The sequence below is a fragment of the Xenopus tropicalis genome, chromosome 8, assembly GCF_000004195.4.
Source record: "Xenopus tropicalis strain Nigerian chromosome 8, UCB_Xtro_10.0, whole genome shotgun sequence".
In the NCBI taxonomy this organism is placed as follows: Eukaryota; Metazoa; Chordata; class Amphibia; order Anura; family Pipidae; genus Xenopus; species Xenopus tropicalis.
In genome coordinates this window covers 69,919,647-69,940,412 of record NC_030684.2, presented here as the reverse complement: position 1 = coordinate 69,940,412, position 20,766 = coordinate 69,919,647, and the positions used below count along the sequence as shown (strand labels likewise).

The following is a 20,766-nucleotide window of genomic DNA, read 5'->3' as shown; positions in this document are numbered from 1 at the left end:
CTTAGCTGATTGTGGGGAACATGATTTCACATATTTGCTGTCCTGCTGCAAAGGGACATTTGGGGTTCTAAATATATATTCCTATTTTTTGTTTCAGTTAACAAGAATTACAAAGGCATGTAGTTGTAAAGGTTTTTACAGCAGTTCATTTTGGCAATGGTTATAAAAAAGTAACAAACTGTTTTAACAATCTGTTAAGACATCTCTGCTGTCTGAAATGCTGCTAAGTGTGTCATTTAGGGACTCACTATAGAAGCGTTTATTATTTCTCCCTGATGTCCCTCTTGGCTATGAGGAGTATTTGAGGATATCAGAGATACCTGAGGAGGACAGCAGCTGGCTAGGTCGTATTCATAGGCTCTATTCTTTGAGAGACTCTGTATGTCCAATTTCCAGAGAACCCCTGTGGGACCTAGTGCAGGACTAATCATGGCCCACCCCTGCTTTCCTTAGACCTTGTGCCTTATTCATCTCTTGAAGGCATCAAATGCATTGCATTTGTAACCCGCGCAATCACAAACCAGATAGCAGGATTCTGAAATTCATTTACAATTGCTTTCCTTCAGTAATCCCTCTTCACTGGCCTCAAGACCAAATTTATTCCTTTATTTTTTGTATTACAGACATTTCAGATATTAATTTATTCACTATGATTTCATGGCAAACTAACCTTATTTGGCATATTGACAGAAAACAAGAATAACAAAGCACTATGTCAGAGGATTAACTGATCTTTGTTGTAGTCCGTATCCAATCAGTGAATCTGGAGAGCCTGGTATAAACTCCATATTTATCTTTTTCCGCACACTTTTCTCCCCAGCTGGTTATTCCGGTTAAGAACCAAAGGTTTTTATATTCTGTAACATGGGGTCCCCCACTGTCCCCCTGACATGTATCTTTAGACTCATCTGAATATCCAGCACAGAACATATTGGCGTAGATAGAAAACCGGCTTGATTTCTTGCAAGCAGCTTGGTTAATGTACGGCACAGCCAACTTCTGGAGAATCACTGCTGGCCTCCCTTTATACCCAAGATCTCCCCACCCAGACACCATACTGAAAGCATTACGTTTTAGCAATTTTTCTGTGAAATCCATGTTACCAATACACACAGGCCTCACATAGTCGTTCAGTTCCAGAGGTTTTTCCAGCTCTAGGAGAGCAATGTCATTGTTGTATTTGCTTCTTGTGGCATTATAAGCGGGATAAAGGATAATTCTTGTCACTTTGTGGTGTTGCTCAGTTCCATCAGAAACCTCTGTGTTGTGTTCACCTGTTCAAAATGTAAGGGTATTTTCGTCATCATAAAAAGCAGCAAATATACTGTTAACATCCTGGTGTTGTTAGGAGACTGGATAGTGCTTCTCTGCCACCACACTGAAGCCCATAAATTCTTAAACCAAAATATAGAAAAGCACTGCTCAACACTGTACTCTAGTTGTGTGTGCATTTATTCCACAACAGCAGTGAAAATCCACTGAGGGTCATACACTCCCAGGCCACAGAGTAAAGGCAACAGGATATCCTATACCTTGCTACATGATATGATGTGAGTGCAGTTGGTAGTCACTCTTGCTTAAACTGCAACTACAAAAGAATAAACTGCTCTTCTACAGAAAAATCTGACTGCTTTGTCAAACGTTATTAGGGGTTGTATACTCTGTATAGTTGCACTCAGCAACTTTCTCTTTTTGAGGGCAGTTGCGCCAACTGACACATGCCACTGTACGAATCTTGAATACTGTCGCCTCCAAACCAGGCAGTAGTTTCAGGGTTGCCAAAGTGGCCTGCTTCAATTGTCACAGTTCACTTGCACAAAAAGAATTGGGCGCATGTAACCTTTACACCAAAAAGACGGTGTCAGTTGCCTCAATCAGCCCCAATTGCTTTAGGTACCCCTGGCAACCACAATGGGAATGAAATTATGGGGGGGAAATGCTCCATTATGGGTAGAAAAAATACTCAATTTCTTTTGACATTGCACATTGCAAACTGGGGTAAGTAAATGACCTTCTGTGTTTATGTGACAAAAAGTCATGTGAGTTTAAGGATTCGGATTCGGTTTGGCCTGGAGTTTGGATTCAGACAAATCCTGCAGAAAAAGGCTGTATCTTGGCCTTATTCTTATTCCTATTTTACAGAGTTTTAGTTGACATAAACTTCTGTTTCACCGTTGGTTCTGAAGTGAAACATAAAAATTAAAACCATTCAACACAGCTGTGATAATGAGACCCATCATGAAATGAAACAGAACCCTTTGGTGACATTTAATATTCTCAATAAACTATGGGAACATTATGCGATAATATTGCGAGATTATTCTTACAAGTTATATTCTTTTCAGAGGCAAGACAATATGCAGAGTGTGGTTAGGGGATTTACCTGCAACAACTTTGAATTCACCCCTTATAAGAAAACAGTGGGCCGCAGTTACAATCCACTTCTCATTTATAATTGATCCACTGCAGAACCCCAGGTTATCTTTATTGACCAAGTGAACCTGTGCAAATACAACCAATACAAGTTAAAAAATACTTGCAATATTACAATTTGTATTATCACATCCTTTCACAGCAATAGCTCCATTTATACCTCAGCAATAATTGTCAGGCAGATTAATTAATAAACAGATCATTTGCAGTTATGGACAAGAAACCATTGACTTCATCTTGAGTGTCTAAAGTTAATGATGCATTGGCCCCATTGTATGGTCTGTGAGCTGAATGTTCCGATGTGAATAGACAAACTGCATTGATGCAGTCTGTTGTTCCACCCAATTTTCACAGTCCATGAAAAGTGTGAAGGAAGCTCAGGACCTATCATTGTTAGTAATCCAACACACTCATAAAAATTGTGGAGTGCAGTTTATTGTTGCAGTCATAATTCTGTACTTACCTCCTACTTTTCCTTTCAACTTTTTTCCTACGAGGTACACACCTTGCGAGGAGTTCAAGAGCCCAGTGTCACATTTTCACACACAACAAACAAAGCAACATGTGAAACTATTATGTGTTGTGCCTTACAACAGACAAACTAGAATTAGTATATTTAGACAGTAAGACAAACCAGCACATACATACCAAGATGGCATAGCTAAAGCTCACTTTCATTTACCTCTGCAACTCCTTTCATCTTACCTGTATAGCTGTTATTAATCCAGGTCATAATATAACAGTGGTCATTCCAAATTACCTTCAACCTGACTGCCAATCTTATTTGATTCTAAGGAAAGAATGACTCATTTTCTCATTTATTACTGATCTGTATTAAAGGTAGGGTTGGTCAAGATCAAGATATCCCTGCACATACTTTGAGCTAATTACAACTATTTTCAGCACCAATACGCTTTGATACTTGTTTGGTTTTAAAGGGATGAGCTAGAAACCATTTAAAACCAAACTTGTATAAAGTTCACATTCTGAAAGAAATCATTTTTAATGTGCACATTGTGTAGCTGCATAGAAATAAGTGTAGTCAGCATCAGAGCATCTGCTAGTTTTCCTAAACATGCTATAAATATTATTTTATAAAGATTAATAATGAATGTTATGCCTGCCTTACTCTCCTCTTTTGGACTGCAATTTGTTGGATACATCTGAGTCTAGCTGATCACTGCTATTGTTCTTACTGGTTTTGTATAGTCCCCCATGTCTGGATATGGACAATCTCAGAGCAAGCTCACTGACAACAGGGTGTTTATGGGTTAAATTCAATACTGAGCTGTTAGCTGTTATTCCAATGGGCAATTTGTATTCATTCCATTACAGCCCAGAACGTGTGCAGATCCAGTGGAAACAGAACCATTTGGCTTTCATACATCATTCTTATTATTGTTATAAATAGCAGCACATTCCATTCCCATTTATTTCTATCTTTAGTTATCTTTCCCTTATGTTTTATTTATTACAAATCTGTAAATGATAGCTCAGTGGTGTATTTATTATTCAGATTGTAAGAACATGAAAAAAATCCATGAAATCATTCCAAATCTGTGAAAAAAAGCTTTGTATATGCACACTTTATTACTGGAGTTCTGTTTCCATGAAATCTCTTTTAATAGCTTATAGAAAGCTCATTTGCCATATTATTCTTGTTTTTGGTTTCATGCTGTATTTAAATGATACTCAGCTGAGGTATTTTATAGCTGTTCCTGTATCATTATTTAGTATTTGGGAAAGAATAACATTTATGATTAAGTGATTTATTTGCTTTCATTAATTCCTTGTGTATATATATAATAAGCCACTTGAAATTAGTTGGCAAAGCTACAATAGTTTCATATACCATGTTACTCTGACTTTAAAATTCCTGCATTAGCGGTAAAGTGTCTGAGAAAAAGATTCTGTGGGGGGTCCAAAGCTGATTATTGAGGGAGGCAACCTGTGCCATTACCCTAAAGGGTGACTGGTATCTTACATTTTCCTGCAGACGGTGTTGTTGGTATACATGGGGTGAGAAAATAAAGTTCATTATAGCAAAAAGTCTCAGATTAAGACTAACCATGCATTATTATCTAGGATGTCCCCCACTGAGGTAAAAACTAAGGGAGATCAGTAAGATGAATTAAATTGGAGTTTATCCACAAAGGGAAGTTCATCTCAAGGGAGCACAATGAGCTGGCCCTATTGGTTGTACTCATCACTGGTATCTGAGATTTGAAATCAGCAAGTGATCGATAAGGGGCATATTACATGGCCCCTACTAATCTAAATGCTGAGGCTTGAAGAGCTGTTTAGGGTTGAGATACTGACACCTGAAATTAAACTGTCCTTGAATATATCACAGCATTGTCTTTGCATGCTATTTATGATTTTGCCATAAATATATTTGCCCAATGCTTTTACATTATCTGATCCCCATGTTCCTCTATGAGGGGGCGGCCATATTTGTGCAGCAGGAGTCCAGTAGCATTAGAAGCTATAAGTGACAGGCTGAGAAGGGACAGTCAGGTTGGCAAAACAGTCAGGTTTAGGAACTGCAAGTAGCAATTACTTAAAAAAGAAGCCCTATCAGCGAAAAATGATCAACATAACCTATAGGGAACTTTTAATGCATATTCATATTTTGAAAATTATTTTTTGTGTCAGTATCACTTTAACCGTAAGCCACCATTTTACATATGTCCATTTTACATATGTCCTTTTAACAGCTCAACCCGCAGTCCCGGATTCTTACTGAAAAGTCCCTCATTTCCCTTTGATCTCCTGCACTGAAAACTAAAAAAGATACAAACTTAATTCAAAAGTAGTTTTTGGCAGAGAGCCCAGAAATCTTAACAAGCTTCAACTGCACTTAGATACATTATTTTCACATGTAATTAAATAAGTAGGTTTTTGGCCAAGAAAGTTAACAAGCCCTGCAAACAAGTTAACAACACCTGCACTAAGATACAATTGTATCTAATAAGCTAAACAGGTCTCTTGGGGGAACTGAGAGTTGTAGGTTAAAGGGCAATTTCACCTGCATTAGCAAAACTGTAATAACACATAAAATGACCCCAAAACCCCCGAAATGTATTTAGACTTTACATTACCTGCCAAGTTAGTACAATGGGAGTGGAAAATTATGTATTTAGGGGGTCACAAAAATGGGTGTGGCAAAACAAATTTGATGCGCAATGGGTGGTATATCTTTTTGTCCCTCCTTACATTTTTCAAATGTTGGGAGGTATGTATGTCATTTATAAAGCAGAATGTATGTACACAAATTAGCTAAACCTAAAGGCTCATTTACAAACCACAAGTCAAGTGAAGTTGCAGGTGTGCAACTTTTGCTGCAGTTATTGCATGCAGTTCCAGCATTCAATAAAGGTACTTACCTCCAAAGCTGCTCCTTACACTTCAGCATAGTTGCACTGAGCAGCTTCTTGCAGCAGGGTATCAGGGGTTACTGCCGCCCTAGGCAGCAATCCTAATGAAATTTATAGCATTTGTGTAAAAACACCATTTGAATAGCATCACCCTTTCACATAGAATAAGGGTTGAGTTAGGGTTGAGCACATCCACATCTTCTCTATCAGTATATTTCTGATTAAAAGCTTTAAGGTCAACTTGACAATTCCATCCCTTTGTTTATCAAACTTAATTCCCAGGTACTGATTTTAGATCAGCTTGTAAGGGTAGCTGTCTCAGTTTATAGGTTGATCATGGTAAAATTATAGACCTGCTAGACCTGACCCCTGACTGGAATAAAATAGAATGTGTTGAAGGGGCTCTATACAAAGTAGAAACACTAGGGTTTGCATTTATTTATTTAAAAACATATTTGAAAGGCTAAACTATGTGTATATTATTATCTGTAATTATCTGTACTTATCTTTACAATGAACTTAATTTATCTCAGGGGTTATGTTGCTAAAATACAAAAAAAGCACATGACATAAAAAACATCACAGAAAGTGAAAATGGCTAGTCACCAAGTGTTCTGTATCCACAAGATGGCAGCACAGATTTCAAAACACAAATAGCCTTTGGCAGGGAGGCTTTCTGTTTTGCATACTTTAATGTGTCATCACACAGACAAAACAAATTGTACATCTCTCCAATGTTCTGAGCAGAATGATTAATTAAGGTTTCTTAGAACAAGCTGCGCTGTCATTATTTTATGTATTATTTCTATACGCGTGTTTTGTTTAATTGCATAACTGTCTGGTGCTTGTATGAAAAAATGCTGCAGTAAAAAACAGACCTTTTATACATAAATGAAGTGAAATCAAGATACTGAAGTGCACAGGCTCTAACCATAAGAGGTATCTATGCATAAAGGTCACTGTTGGATACCCAGTAGATATTTATGAGTAGAAGTGTCCCCTTATAAAGCTCATGTTTACAAGCCGCTGTAATAGAAGTACAGAAATTCCTTCTCTCATTGAATATGTCATAATTGTACAAAAACACTAAACTTTTGAACAAAATTGTTTTTTGCTACAGCAAAAACTACTGTATAAAATTTTTTGTTTTCTGAAAAAATCAGTGACAAATTTGCTTAATTATTTTTCCTATGTACCAAGTTAAATATGAGGTTACAAGAATGGCACAGTCAAAGGGCACATAAACATTCCGGACTACTGTTTTTTTTACTGCACCTCTTCACTCCATGGAATAAGCAAAAGTCCATTTTTGTTGTTGCAACTCATATTAAAAAAACTCAAAAGAAACTGGCAGTTAAAAAAAATTGTGTTTGATTATTGTGAATGATTCTATAATTATAGGAGACTACATTTTTGCAACTATTTTCCCTCATGTTCAAGGTCCAATTTGTCACACAATTTATCCCCCATATGTAATAAAAGGCACTAAGTTTGCCCAGGTTTAGTAACTCATAGCAACCAATAAGATGTTTGCTTTTAAACAGGTGACCAGTAAATGCTCCTTTGGGTTACTGCTCCTGGGCAAATTTAGTGCTTTTCATGAATACAGTTTATTAATACATTTAATAATGATAATACATTTATTAATTGAGGGTAAAAAATAACATAAAAATGTAGTGGAATAGGGCCATTATTCAAGAAAAAAATCCTTCAGTGCTTTGAGGAATAAGGGAGGTAAAAATCTGCTCTGCATTCCAGAGCTGCCTATAAAGGTTCACTGAAGTTTATTTAGATTAAGGAACCCATAAAAAGACATATGAGCTAACCTAGGTGTTTACAAAACCAATCTTGAATATGTTTACCAGGTTTTATGGGGACCTTGAAAATAGGAACACACTGAAGGAACAGTGCATGGACTAATAGGGTTATAGGGTGCACATGGGTCTGGCTGTTATACAGCCTAGAGGAGCAATCACCAAACATGCTTGACTCCAAGCTAGGGGCCCATGCCAAGCCGGCAACCGAAATTTTGTTTTGAAGTTATCCTTTTACTTGCAAACATAAACAAAAATCCTTCAGTGTTTTATTTTCATTTATTTTTTCTCAGCGCTCCAGGATTTGTACTCCTTAAACTGGGTTATGCATATTTGTACCTTTGTCCCTGCTTGTTGAGGGGCAAGAGGTTACAGAGGCAATCATTCAGTTCTGTAGAAAGGTTTGTCATCAACATTTAATGGTATTTAGAAACTATCCTGTTAAGTGCCCATCTATTCCTGTCTGAGCTTTGACATTTTGCTTGTGAATGGCATATGTTGCTATGATTTTTCCCCTTGACACATTAAATATCTTTGTAGTTCTTTTTTGTGACTCATGCATGTACTTACAGTTCAGACGCTAAATGTCATATTTGGCTAACTCTGTTAGTTGCCTCAAGTTACTTTAAAAATATTAAATTACTCAGCCAGACCTTTGTTACTTACTTAAAAAGTGATTTATGAGCTTCATTGTACACATCAGAAAAGGGTTTGAGTGGAATACAGCTGCGCTTGTCTGCTGCATCTTGTTTGAATCCACTATTATAGTAAGCTCTTTAGCTTATGCAACATCCCATAAACATTCCTATATAATCAGTTTACATTATAGTATTTGCTACAATGCTGCCTGGACAAGGTGGGCTTAACCTCAAACACACACATAGGGGCGGATTTATTCAAGTTTTTGCCAAGGTATTGCCTGTGTTTTTTTTTTTATCAAGCATTTATCAAATGGAAAAAAAAATCTTGAAAACTAGACGATCAAACACTATTTCTAGCCTATAGCATTGTTTTGCCACCAACAAGGATGAATTATTTCCTAACTGGGATAAACTGATTTATTTTTACAGAGAAACAGAAAGTCAATTTAAAAATTGTGAATTATTTGATTAAAATGGAGTCTATGGGAGATGGCCTTCCCATAAGTCTGAGCTTTCTGGATAATGGGTTTCTGAATAACAGATCCCATACCTCACTTTCCCTTGCTATAGATCTGTTAGAGCCCAGGCTCCTTCTGCAATCATAAATCATGAGGCCCTATACTAGCCCTTCATCCGGGGGTCCCAATTGTAAAACTTTATTAAGATGGCGTTAAGATTGGCATTTTAGGTAAACAGTAACAGAAAATTTATAAAAATTAGTATAAAGATATTAAGAGTGGAGGTAGTGAAGGCAATGCTCCAGTAACTATTATTGTGAAGTGAGGAAAAACTTAATTAATAATTAGTAACGAGTGAATTTGTCCCATTTGCTTCCCAAAAAATTTACTAAAGAGCAAAGAAAAGTAAAAAAGTTTTTCCATACCGCACACCTTTTTTTTTACCACATGCCTTTTTTGTAGCCATTGGCCTCTATTTTTACGGTGAAATCAGGTGAAAACTTTTGCTCATCACTATTAGTAAATAATTTAATCAGAAGCTAGCATTTCTCAGGGCATGTACACTTTCAAAAAACAAGGGGTATTATTGTGTATCTTAGCATTGCCTGATGCCTGATTGCTTTCCCCCACCATTTGTTTAATTAAAGCTAAGGTAGGCAAAGTGAATGTTTTCCATTTAGGTGGGTGGCTGTAATTATTTGGCACATCATTGCTTGAGCTGATTTGTGGGCCTTTGGAAATGTTTTATCCAGCAAGAAAGCACAATATTCTGCTCAGGAGCATGGAGACCTCAGACCATATTGTAAGTATAACTGGGCAAAACCAGAAAATATGAGGAAGGGAGGGGGCCCCAATTATTAAACTATCACTAACCTGGGCCTAGGCCTCTGTCAACAAGCAGAATGGGTCCCCAGTGAAAAAAAGACCTTCAGATGCACAACCACTCCCTTGATTCTTGTCGTGCTGCATTACATATAGCCTTACCCACAATCCACTCAAACACTGCCCACTATCTGCAAGCCCCGCCCCTTCAAGACCTGCAAAACACACTATTATGCCTCTTGGGGGCTAAGCGGCCTCTGTCTGCAGTAGCCCCTGTACTCCCCTGATGGTGCCCTTGCTTCTTCCCTTTATTGCAAGAACATAAGATAAATAAGTATTAGGAATCTAAAAGGATTCATGTCTGCTAGACTTGTTACATGTAGTCTTATTATATAGACTTAAGTGAATATAAAACATTACCTGCCAAGGGAATTCTCCCTTCAGACTTTCAGTTCCTCCAACAATTCTGACATTTGGATCAACTGTTACAGGTACAATGTCTTCCTTGGGTTTTTCTTGATCTGTGATATTAGGATGAGCAGCGCTGGTTAGATTTTGCTCTAGAGAATCCAGAAACGAGCGAGTCTCTTCCTTTGGCAGGGCTTCAGGTGAGCTAACTCTTCCACATGGATATGGCACTGAATCAGAACAGAAATTTGGGGCATGAGGATCATGCAGAATTTAAATAAACCGGTTCCTATCATTTTATGGACAGGCAAGAAATAAAAGCACAACTAATGAAAAAGTAGAGGTGCCTTGTCAACCTTCAATTTCAACCATTAATATATTAAAAAATATCAAAAACAGTTTTTAATACATTGTTATGTTTTAACTTAGATAAATAGCAGAGTATGCTGCTATCAACAGAATTTTATGAAATTGGAAAAGTTTCAGAATCTCTTAAAAATATGCAATATTTCCATAGTTAAATATAAACAGATAGATTTACCAGCGGCCTCACAGGTCTTGCCATTTTCTGCTAGTTTGTATCCACTGGCGCAGGAGCAGATCACTTTCTTAACAGGGTCGTCCCTGCACATGTGATCACATCCTCCATTCATAATTGAACAAATTACAGGCAGCTCTAAACATGACAAATACAATAATTGAATAAAATATAATAATAATAGTTAAAAAATACATGTGAAATATGTTATACAATGGATGATGGTGATACGCTAACAGAGTTTTTTGTTTAAAGGGGTGGTTCACCTTTAAATTAACTTTTAGTATGTTACAGAAGGGCCAAGTCTAAGCAACTTTTCAATTGGTCTTCATTATTTATTTGTTATAGTTTTTTTTATTATTTGCCGCCTTCTTCCTACTCTTTGCAGTTTTTAAATGGGGATCATTGACCCCAGCAGCATATAGACTATTGCTCTGTGAGGCTACAGCTTTATTATTATTTTTTGTAACTTTCTTTTCTATTCAGGCCCTCTCTTATTCATATACCAGCCTCTCATCCAAACCACTCTCTGGTTGCTAGGTTAACTGGGACCCTAGCAACCAAATAGCTGCTAAAACTCTAAACTGAAGAGCTCTATTCCTGACGGGGCTGATAATATATAGTTATTACACATACCTAGCTCACAGTTCTTTCCACTGTATCCCTGCTGACACCAGCACACATAATCACTAACATCATCTTTGCAAACACCTCCATTTAAACAGGGATTTGATAAACATTGATCTCCATCTGTAGAAAAAAGGAAATATAGAAAAAATTGAATTATCATCAGGCAGAACATTTCTACTTGTCTCTGCTTGATGGCTCTAAGTACTACAAAAAATGATGTGCTGAGGTTTTCCATGCACTGCTGCTTGTGATAGATCAAAGATACATTGCTTACATAGTATCATTACATTTTAATTTTATAAAGGAAGCCTCAGATAATGTGAGAGGAAGCTGTTTGCTGGTAGGGACACTAAATTACATATACAGGATTACACTGTAAGCATTATCAGCCACTGGCCCTTTTGTACTTTTCATGTCCAACCAATGGTTTCCTTACTGACCAACGGCCCATATATGACCAATTTAAACCTCAAATTTGTGATGCAATAATACCTTTAAAATACTAATAACAGCAAAAAGCCACAAGAAACAAACAAAATTAAATATCTGCCAATTATGTATATTTATATAACATTTTCAATATATATATATATAAAATTAAAGCCAATTCTACTTTATTTTATATCCTATAAAAAAAGTTTGATCTATACCTCAGTGGTGGTACAAAATAAGGCTTTACAATATTGTGGTCATTAGTTTTATAGGGCCCTCTGCAACAGGCATTCATATTGTATATTGCCTTGGTTTTTAATTTAACTTTGACAGGCAGGTCACTGTGGGAGCCTTCGAGGTGGTGGCTAGGGTTCCATGGCACCTAGAGGCGCACTTCTGAACAGAAGGAGGGACCGATATATCAGCATAGGGAGCACCTACTGTATGTAAAGTGCAAAAAGCAGCTTTGGAGGCAAGTACCTTCAATGAATGATGTCAATATGTACAACAACCCTTTCCAGTTTTATGTAACTGCAACTACACAAGCAGTTAATTACTTTCAGCTATTTTCATGCCAGGGGTCCCTTACTATTTTGGGATTGGAGGTGAGATATTAAGCAGAGAGAATGAACATGATATTGATCAGTTGGCCTTTCATGTAAGAATTTTACAGTTTTGTCCTTCGGACTTCTAAAGGCTTCAGAATGCCTAAAGAAACAACATTTATTAAATATTTCAAGTAAACTAACTCTTTTGATGACCCTGTCTAACTTTGAACAATAACAATGTTTCTGTGAGTCAGATTGCCTTTTGTCTTGCTTGATTACGGCTTTCGGAAACATTGACAGAGATGAGTAATGAGTCAGTCACTCTATGTATTCATTTCTGAGGAACGCTTGACATAAATATAAATCACATCTGATCATCACAGAAAATTAGATATATTTTGCATCAGTACTGAGCAACTAGGCCCATGACAGCTGCCGTGTCAATCCATTGTAAATAACCACTTTGATAAAACTAGAACTAGCACACAGAACATAAAGAGTGATAACATGTTTCTGGGAAAAACTCAGCAGATATTTTAACTTAGCCTGATGTTACTGTAAACAGATTCACAAGGCATCTTTAATTGGAAATGAATCTCCGGAGCTAAAAACCTATCATCATCCATGGTAACGGATTTAAATGAGACAGGTTTAAGTGAGAGCTTACAGACTGGATATATCCCTTGGGTTTATACTTGTTTGTCAAGCAAAAAAGGGAACACTGCAAAGAAATTGGGCAGATACTTTCATCCTAAAGTTTAGAGCTGCCAAGCAGATTATATTTGTATAGTACACGTTGGGGGTCATATACTATACCAAGGTGCCCAAACCTTATATATTTGTACATATGCATGTAAAATGAATTTATGGCTACAATTTCACATAGAAATGCATATATTGGAATAAAAAATAAGGCAAAGTACAAGCTCAGCTGTTGCTATGGCAACAGTACCGCTAACATTACATGGCTTCAAACAGGCAGGAACTATTATCATGGCATCATACCACTTTTGTTCAATCCATTGAAGCGTATAACAGTATTGGTACTATTTAACAGTACATTGTTCTCATATATGGGATTCTAATCTGCTCATGGCTCTCTTGAATACTGGTTGGTCTAAAGGTGGCCACACACGTGGCGATCTGACGATCTTTCGTGCGACCATCGGTGGCACAAAAGATCGTCAGATCCGCCACTAACCTTCAGTGCTGAAACAGGCAGATAAGGAGGTAGAAACAATAGGATTTCTACCTCCTTCTGCCGATTCAGCGCTGAAGGCAGATTTTGGTCAGGCGCCTTCTATGGCGCCCGATCAAAATCTTTTAACTGGCCCGATCGGCGACTCGACCGATATCAGCAGGTTCCTGAAAACGAGGTTTCGTACAATATTATCGGTGCGTGTATGGCCAGCTTAAGAGCAACTTGTGGCGTTCCTGGTAAAAAGAAAAAGCCATGGGCCTTCAGTAGTGGACATGGTACAGAAGAGAAAAAATTATCGACAAATTATTGACAAAATACTTTATTTCTAAAATGCTTTACCTTATTTACAGGTTAATTCTTCTTTGGCCAAAAGGGGCTAGTCTGGGGTCCAACCATCAGCCTGGCCTTAAATTCATTTTGGGAAACCAGTTATTCTTGCTTCTGAGAGTATGGATGACTAACTTTATAGGTGTAGTAGCCTGATTTTATGTATATTTATGAAGTATGAATTAATTGGTAATCTCTTTACACTGACTAAGGCTGTGAACTGTTATCTCATTTTAGCAGCTGTGTTCTAACTGCATAAATTCATTTGAATTAACATTTCTACTGCACAAATACATTCATATACATAAAGTAAAATTCATCTGAAAAGATTTGCTTTATATCGAAATATATGGAAAAATACTCTAATTTAATTTGGCTTATAATTAACTTACCTATATATTGCTTCCAGAATTCTTTCTAAAACAGAAAAAAAATCAATAATAACAGCACATAATTATGCAGTACCATTTTCCTAGAAACCTACTAAGCACAACCACATTTTACTAAATTGTTGCACAACTACTAATAGTACATGCTGTGCTGTCATGAGCTGCAGGGGCACCAGCAGATACAAAAATCCCTTACCAATATATTAATGAATTATACAAATATACAGCATGCTAGGAGCTATAGCCCAACAACACCAGGGTTTTACTTTTCCCCACCTCTCCAAGACTAGAAGCCCCAGTGCAAAGGAATCTCCCTATGAAAAATACCACCGTATCTGTGTAAATCTGGCTGGGCTTGGCCAAATGTGATGTGTGCCCAAGGCACATCCTCTGCCCTGGATCACCCTTTTCCACGCCCCCCTGCAGCAAGGTGAGAAGCAGAAAGAAGGGGGGTGATACGATGCGCAATTGTGGGGAGTGCATGGCATTGCCACTCTTTCAGGCGGCCGGAGCCAGGGGTAGGCAGAGAGCTGAGGAGGTATGTGCCTAGTAGTGCTGCCTACTCTGTTGCGCCCTAGGCAGGTGCCTATTCTGCCTACCCCTAGTTCCGGCCATGAAATCTGGCTCCATGTTCTTTGTTTCTGTAACTCGAGCTGCAAGCTTTTCTGTCACAGAACATCTAAATAGCATGTCTGATCACAGTTTAATGTCATGAAGTCCAAATTAAACAATCTCTATACATAAGATAAAATCAAGATGACTGACATAGGGCTGATAAGTAACAATCTCATTGACTAATTCTCTTGCATCTGTAGTTAAGTTTGTAATTATCTACTTAAGACAACTGGTGGGTGCAGTGGGGCAGCTTTATGGAGGGTATAGATCATGTTTAAAAAGGTTTACCCTATATGTAATCCCCCATATGTAATAAAGAACCTTAGTTTTACCAAGCGAACTGGTAAAACCAGTGTGTTTGCTTCAGAAACACTGGTATATTTTAAATCAATAAGCTGCTGTGTAGCCACAGGAGTAGTTATTAAGTCTGAAAAGGGAGAAAGTCACAGGTTACATAGCAGATACCAGATTAGCTCTGAAGAATATGGGTTTAGATTCCTGTGTAAGAACTAAACCAATTGTATTCTACAGAGCTTATCTGTTATCTGCTATGTGATCTATGCCATTTAGCTCTAATTTACCTTAAATGCCTTTCCGCATGGCTACACAGCAGCTTATTTTTATAATCTATAGTAGTGTTTCTAAAGCAAACACACCAGTTTTAGCAGTGCAGCACAAGAGTACAATATATTTTAATTACTTTAAAACACTTCATTCATTTTGTGATGTTACTGTTGCTTTTAATAGGCGACCACAAAATGGATCCTGCTGATTGGTTGCTATAGATAATTAGACCTGTAGCAAACTGTGCATCTGTTATTACATAACTCTAAATATGGGGCAGTGGTTCAGATTGTGGTGTATGACTTTTGTGCGGATTGGGTGGCAGTGGGGAGGTGCAAAACAAATGTGGAGGGAGAATAGACTGTTGTGGAAATAAATGCAGCTTCAAACGGTTCAACTTTTAATGGGCTCCCTTGGCTGCATACCAGCTCCATTTAATACTTTCTACATCCATACATACACATTGAGACAGCATAATGGGGCATGCAACTGGAATCACAGCACCATTAGTTTCTGATAAAACCATAGTCAGAGTATCACTCAAAACCTGCATTTAGAGAGAGAGTTTTCCAAAATTTCACATTTATGAATGACTAATTTATGTTACTCGTATATGTATTTTTCCAAGAAATCAGTGAAAGTTAACAAAACCTGTGGCTACTTAGATATTTAGCATTCTTCCACAAAGTTCAACCCTTGGCAGTTTTCTAGGATGGAGTGGGAAGAGATTAATTTGGCTTAGAATACAGTGCTGTTTTAGTTCAGCAGACCAAAGGCACCTACCTACAATATATTTACATGCTGGGGGCACAAGTAATTGTTCAGTCCTATACATACTGCCTGTGTATCCAAAGAGCTGCCTTGCATGCAGCAACAATGCACCCTAAGCCAGTGCAAGGTGCAAAAAATACTGGCTTAGGTTTAAATTGATGAGGAAAATGTTCAGATTCAGTTTAAAATTTCTCAACTGCAATTTAGGGAATGTATTTGGAATGTACAACCCTATTGATAAAGTGCTAAATTAATAGGTTCTTCATCAGGTTCAGTAAATGTCTGATAAGCCTTTTTATAATGTTTCAATATGTTTCTGACCAAATCAAGGCAATTAGTTTAAGTTGCCTTTATGTCAACAGCATTTCAACAAAATCATCAGTGAGTAATTTTACTCAAAATAAATGTTTCCATTCCCATAGAATATATTGGGATTTTGCCAAGTCTGAATTGGTGATATTGTGTTTGAAGCTCTTTATAATAATATAACAGGCCAAATGTAGAAAAGATGGATGAAAAATTGGAGTGAAATATTTTTGTTGAAGGTGCCATTTTATAAATAGGCAAAAAGAAAACATTAACCAGTTTCACTATATCAACAAGTCATAAATAGGTTTTTTAAGCCAGTTTACATTAGCTGTCTGCTACTGGATCAGTTATTGTGATTGGAAAATGTCCATACAAAAATGCTGTCAGAGGATGCTGCAACTGTTGAAAGTGTAGTTGTCTATCTCTGAGCTATAATCAAAGCTAACCAGTACCTTGTTTCAGTTGATTTTCAAAGCACACTTATTTTGGTATTTATTCCATTGCAGATTTTTGTGAGCTATATAACCAAATTATCATAAAACTTAGGCAAGAAATGTTGCAAATTTGTGTAATAAATGTGACAAAACTAAACCAGGTTTAGCCAGTTACCTGTTTGAAAGTAAATATCTACATGTTGCTTTTGGGTTTCAATCAGTATTCCCAAGACCAGACAGCTACCAGTGGCAAATCACATTTTTGAGATTAAATTAACAGCTATAATAATTGTCCGAAACACTGGGACTGGGTGATGGTGTAATAGAAGAACCATTCCCTTCCTTAGGTGCAGGGCTAAGTGTTCATGGGTGTGGAAAGTCGCAAACATTTGTAGGCCAAAAGCTTCCACAAGCTCTTTATAATTAAAGAAAAATAAAAAGTATCTGTACTGGCAATAGCCGTGTCTGAGATAGAGCTAGATAAGTGCTCAGTCTGTGATAGCAGATAAATACTCTCCTGTGTGTGGTATATGAGTACTCTCTGATGAATGCAGACAAGTAACATAGTGTGCATAGAGTCTCTTAGACTATAAGATGAGAAATGAATGTAAAGAAGACCGTTCTATGTGTGGTACAGAAGATGTGTAATATATCTGTGAAGGACAAGCCAAGCGTGGAGCAGGGGTGGTTTAGGTGAGGGGTAGTGCCCAGGGGCCTACCAATCTGGCCCCGCAGATGAGTAACCTCTGCCTGATGTCCACAGATGTCTGTTATACAGTAGCCCAACTATGGATACAGTCATGGCACAGTAAGACTGGGTTTAGACAATGGATTATGGGGATTAATGTGATTCCCCTTCACACCAATAAGGACTTAAATAAGGCAACCAATCAAAGGGGTATATACAGGTATGGGATCTATTATACAGAAATCTGTTATCCAAAGCTCCAAATTACGGAAAGGCCATATCCCATAGACTTCATTATAAAAAAAATACTTCCTTTTTGTCTGTAATAATAAAACAGTACCTTGTACTTGATCCCAACTAAGATAAAATTAATCCTTATTGGAAGCAAAACAATCTTATTGTGTTTATTTAATGTTTGAATGATTTTTTAGCAGACTAGGCCCAATTTATGGAAAGATTCCTTATCCAGAAAACCCCGGGTCCTGAGCATTCTGGATAACAGGTTCCATACCTGTATAACTGAGGCACTGTTTTTTTTGTTTGTTTTTTATAAAAACCCATTTTTAGTGTTGCTAACCCTACTTACAGTTTTGTCATCATTTTCAAAAACTTCTCTTGCTTCCTCATAGTTGCACTTTTCTTCTAGACATTCCCGTTCAAGGTTGCCAGCCACCCATTCTTCCAGGCGGCCTGTGTTGTACCTTTTTTGTCTCACCAAAAGGCTGCTGGCGGATTCATCAGATAGGAACACTGCCCGTGAGAACACAAACGCACTCAGATAATGTTTGAGCTTATTTTTGTACATTAATGCCACACTCCAAAAGCAAGCAATGATTGGGTGCTATTTATATACAGAGATAAAGGCACAGGACAATGCTTACTATTTGTTGTTGTGCATCAGTTTTAAGGGGGTTTAAAGAAATGTATTTTTTTCTTTTATATAACACTGACATATTTTATGATTTGCCTTTTAGGCCCTTTAAAATTATTGTAGGTGGTTCTTCTATCAGAAAGGTGATCTCCTATAGAGTCCATTTTAAGCTTATAATTCTAATTTTTACTGATTTCTTTTTTTCTCTGTAATAATAAAACAGTAGCTTGTACTTGGTGGTAACTAAGAGGCATGAATACATATTGGACGCAAAACAACCCTACTGGGTGTATTTAATATTGATTGTAGCAGTATGCAGATCCAAAATACAGAAGGATCCTTTATGCAGAAAACCCCAGGTCCCAAGCATTCTAGATAATAGATCCATACCTGGACTGCAATTATTATTCTGTTCATTTGTTTTTCTCTACATTTTAAGTTCTACCACACGTAAAGCCTACATTTGCCTACAATGTATATCAGTTGGGCACGTCCCCCCACCCAAATGGCATCATTTGTACTGCATATATCCCCTCCTCTTGCTAGCACCATCACATTTTCCTAAAGCAAATAGCAGCTTTCACCCAGTGGTCATTTTTCCTCTAATACATAATCAGATACATTTAAATCTGCAAACAGCATACACACATGGACCCCTATTCAGCATACATTTCATCAAGAATACAGGCTCACACAGGCACAACTGTCTGATAAAAGTTCTGCTTTGTTTGAGCTGAGCTCAGGAGAGGAGGTGAGGAGAAAACAATTGAAGCAGACAACTAGAACTGAGTTTCTATGGGAACCAGAAATGCCATCTCTTCACTGGCTGTTAGACTGGGGGGCATGTTTAGTAATCTGAGCTTAGAACAACTGAGCATGCCCACAAGCCAGAAGTCAAAGCAAATTCCTGAGGAGAGGGAATGCGAGTGGGTTACAGAAGGAGAAGGAAATTAAGGAGATGCTGCAGCCTTACTATTAACCTCTGGTAGGTGGCAGGTATTGAAAGATTTCAAAGAGGCTGTTCACTGATTAAATTTTTGTGTGCGGGGTTTGCATGCCCTTTAAAAAACACATTTATTATATTTTTAGTAAGAACTACAAACCAGGCCTCCCCACCTTTTTAAATGTGTATGTAATTTTTTAAATTTACACTGTTGGTTGCAGAATGAGTTTGGGCTTTGTATGTTAAAAATACAAATAGCCTAATATTAAAGCATAACTGTTTTCTGCCCTTTTAACCATTGCAAATAAAATTAGAGATGGAACACAAAGCAACATTTCATCAAGGATTTGGAGACCAAGTGTATAATGGATTGTTATTTAAACACCCCGAGTTAAATTTTCCCCCTAGTATGTGTGTCCCCGGTGGATGTTAAATCACAGAGTTTGGGTGGGTGCAGATAAAAGAACAGAAGAGAATGTTACAGAAATTGAATTTAGTCAAAGCTTGTTCTAGAGATTATTTACAGCTCTGCTTATTGCAATGGAAAAATCAATAATAAACTGGCAAAAAAAACAATATATAGACGAGAAGGTCCCCACGGCAACGACTGCTTTCTGTCTCTCTGTTAGCTTGTTCTTGGAAATTTTATGAGCAATATATGTTTCTGAACATTTTCAATCCCACTTTTATTTGCTCTTTAAATCAAAAGGGGCTTTGCATTACTATAGAATTTTGTCTATGCTCTTACCCACTCTCAGCCATTTTGAATTTAAAATAATTTATAATGTAGATCATTATTATTTCTTGTATACTAATATTCTTAAATACTCAAGTCAACAGCATGGAAAATATTTTTTCCACTGAGATATCCTACTTCTGTTGTACAGTACAATAAAAAAGGAGAGAAACATAAAACTGGGTTTTTTTTGTTTTAGGGGGTTTTTGGTTGTTGCTGCAGTCTTTACATGGATATTACTTATATTGCATGTATTCTGCTGTTTTAACCAGAATAATAAGTCATCACCTTCAAGCTAAACTGTGGTGCAAGTCCCAGGAACCCTAAACAGCCTAGGAATTGCAGTTCAGAAAGGTAAAAGGGTTGAATTTTGCTACAGCTTAACTAAAGCAACTTCTCCAAAGTTTTTTTTAAACTGAGCCAAACATATTTTATGATAAATAAAGTGCACATACCTGCTTTTTCTGTACTGCACAAGGAGGTCAGTAGATAAATAATAAGAATGCTTGAAAAGGCTACCATCTTCCTTTCTCTGAACCTTTAGAATGGCAGGATCAATAACTCCAAAGTTCAAAATTCTGTGTGTTTATTTTGGTTTCATGAATAAATACTGCATTGCAGAACGTGCCCACTCTGACATCACTGGATTCTAAAACATAATAATAAGAACACTATGTCATTACTTACTGCTGAAGAAAGATGGGGACTGAGTAGGCATAATTCAGTGACCCTTAAGGACTACATACCTTATTTTAGGGCACTCTGGTTTTTCAGTTTTAAGACAACCAGGCCTGAACTGGTGCTCTTTGGATTCTGG

General features: G+C 37.2%; 1 protein-coding gene across 1 annotated transcript; it reads right to left on the bottom strand.

The window, feature by feature from the left end:
• Positions 1–585: 585 nt before the first annotated feature.
• f9 (coagulation factor 9) lies at positions 586–20,480 on the bottom strand. Its single transcript, NM_001011223.1, is given in 8 exon segments — positions 586–1,274; positions 2,384–2,501; positions 9,966–10,183; positions 10,495–10,629; positions 11,128–11,241; positions 14,022–14,046; positions 17,986–18,149; positions 20,405–20,480. Coding segments are annotated over 8 exon segments (1,392 nt in total). The 5' UTR covers positions 20,472–20,480; the 3' UTR covers positions 586–723.
• Positions 20,481–20,766: the final 286 nt, after the last annotated feature.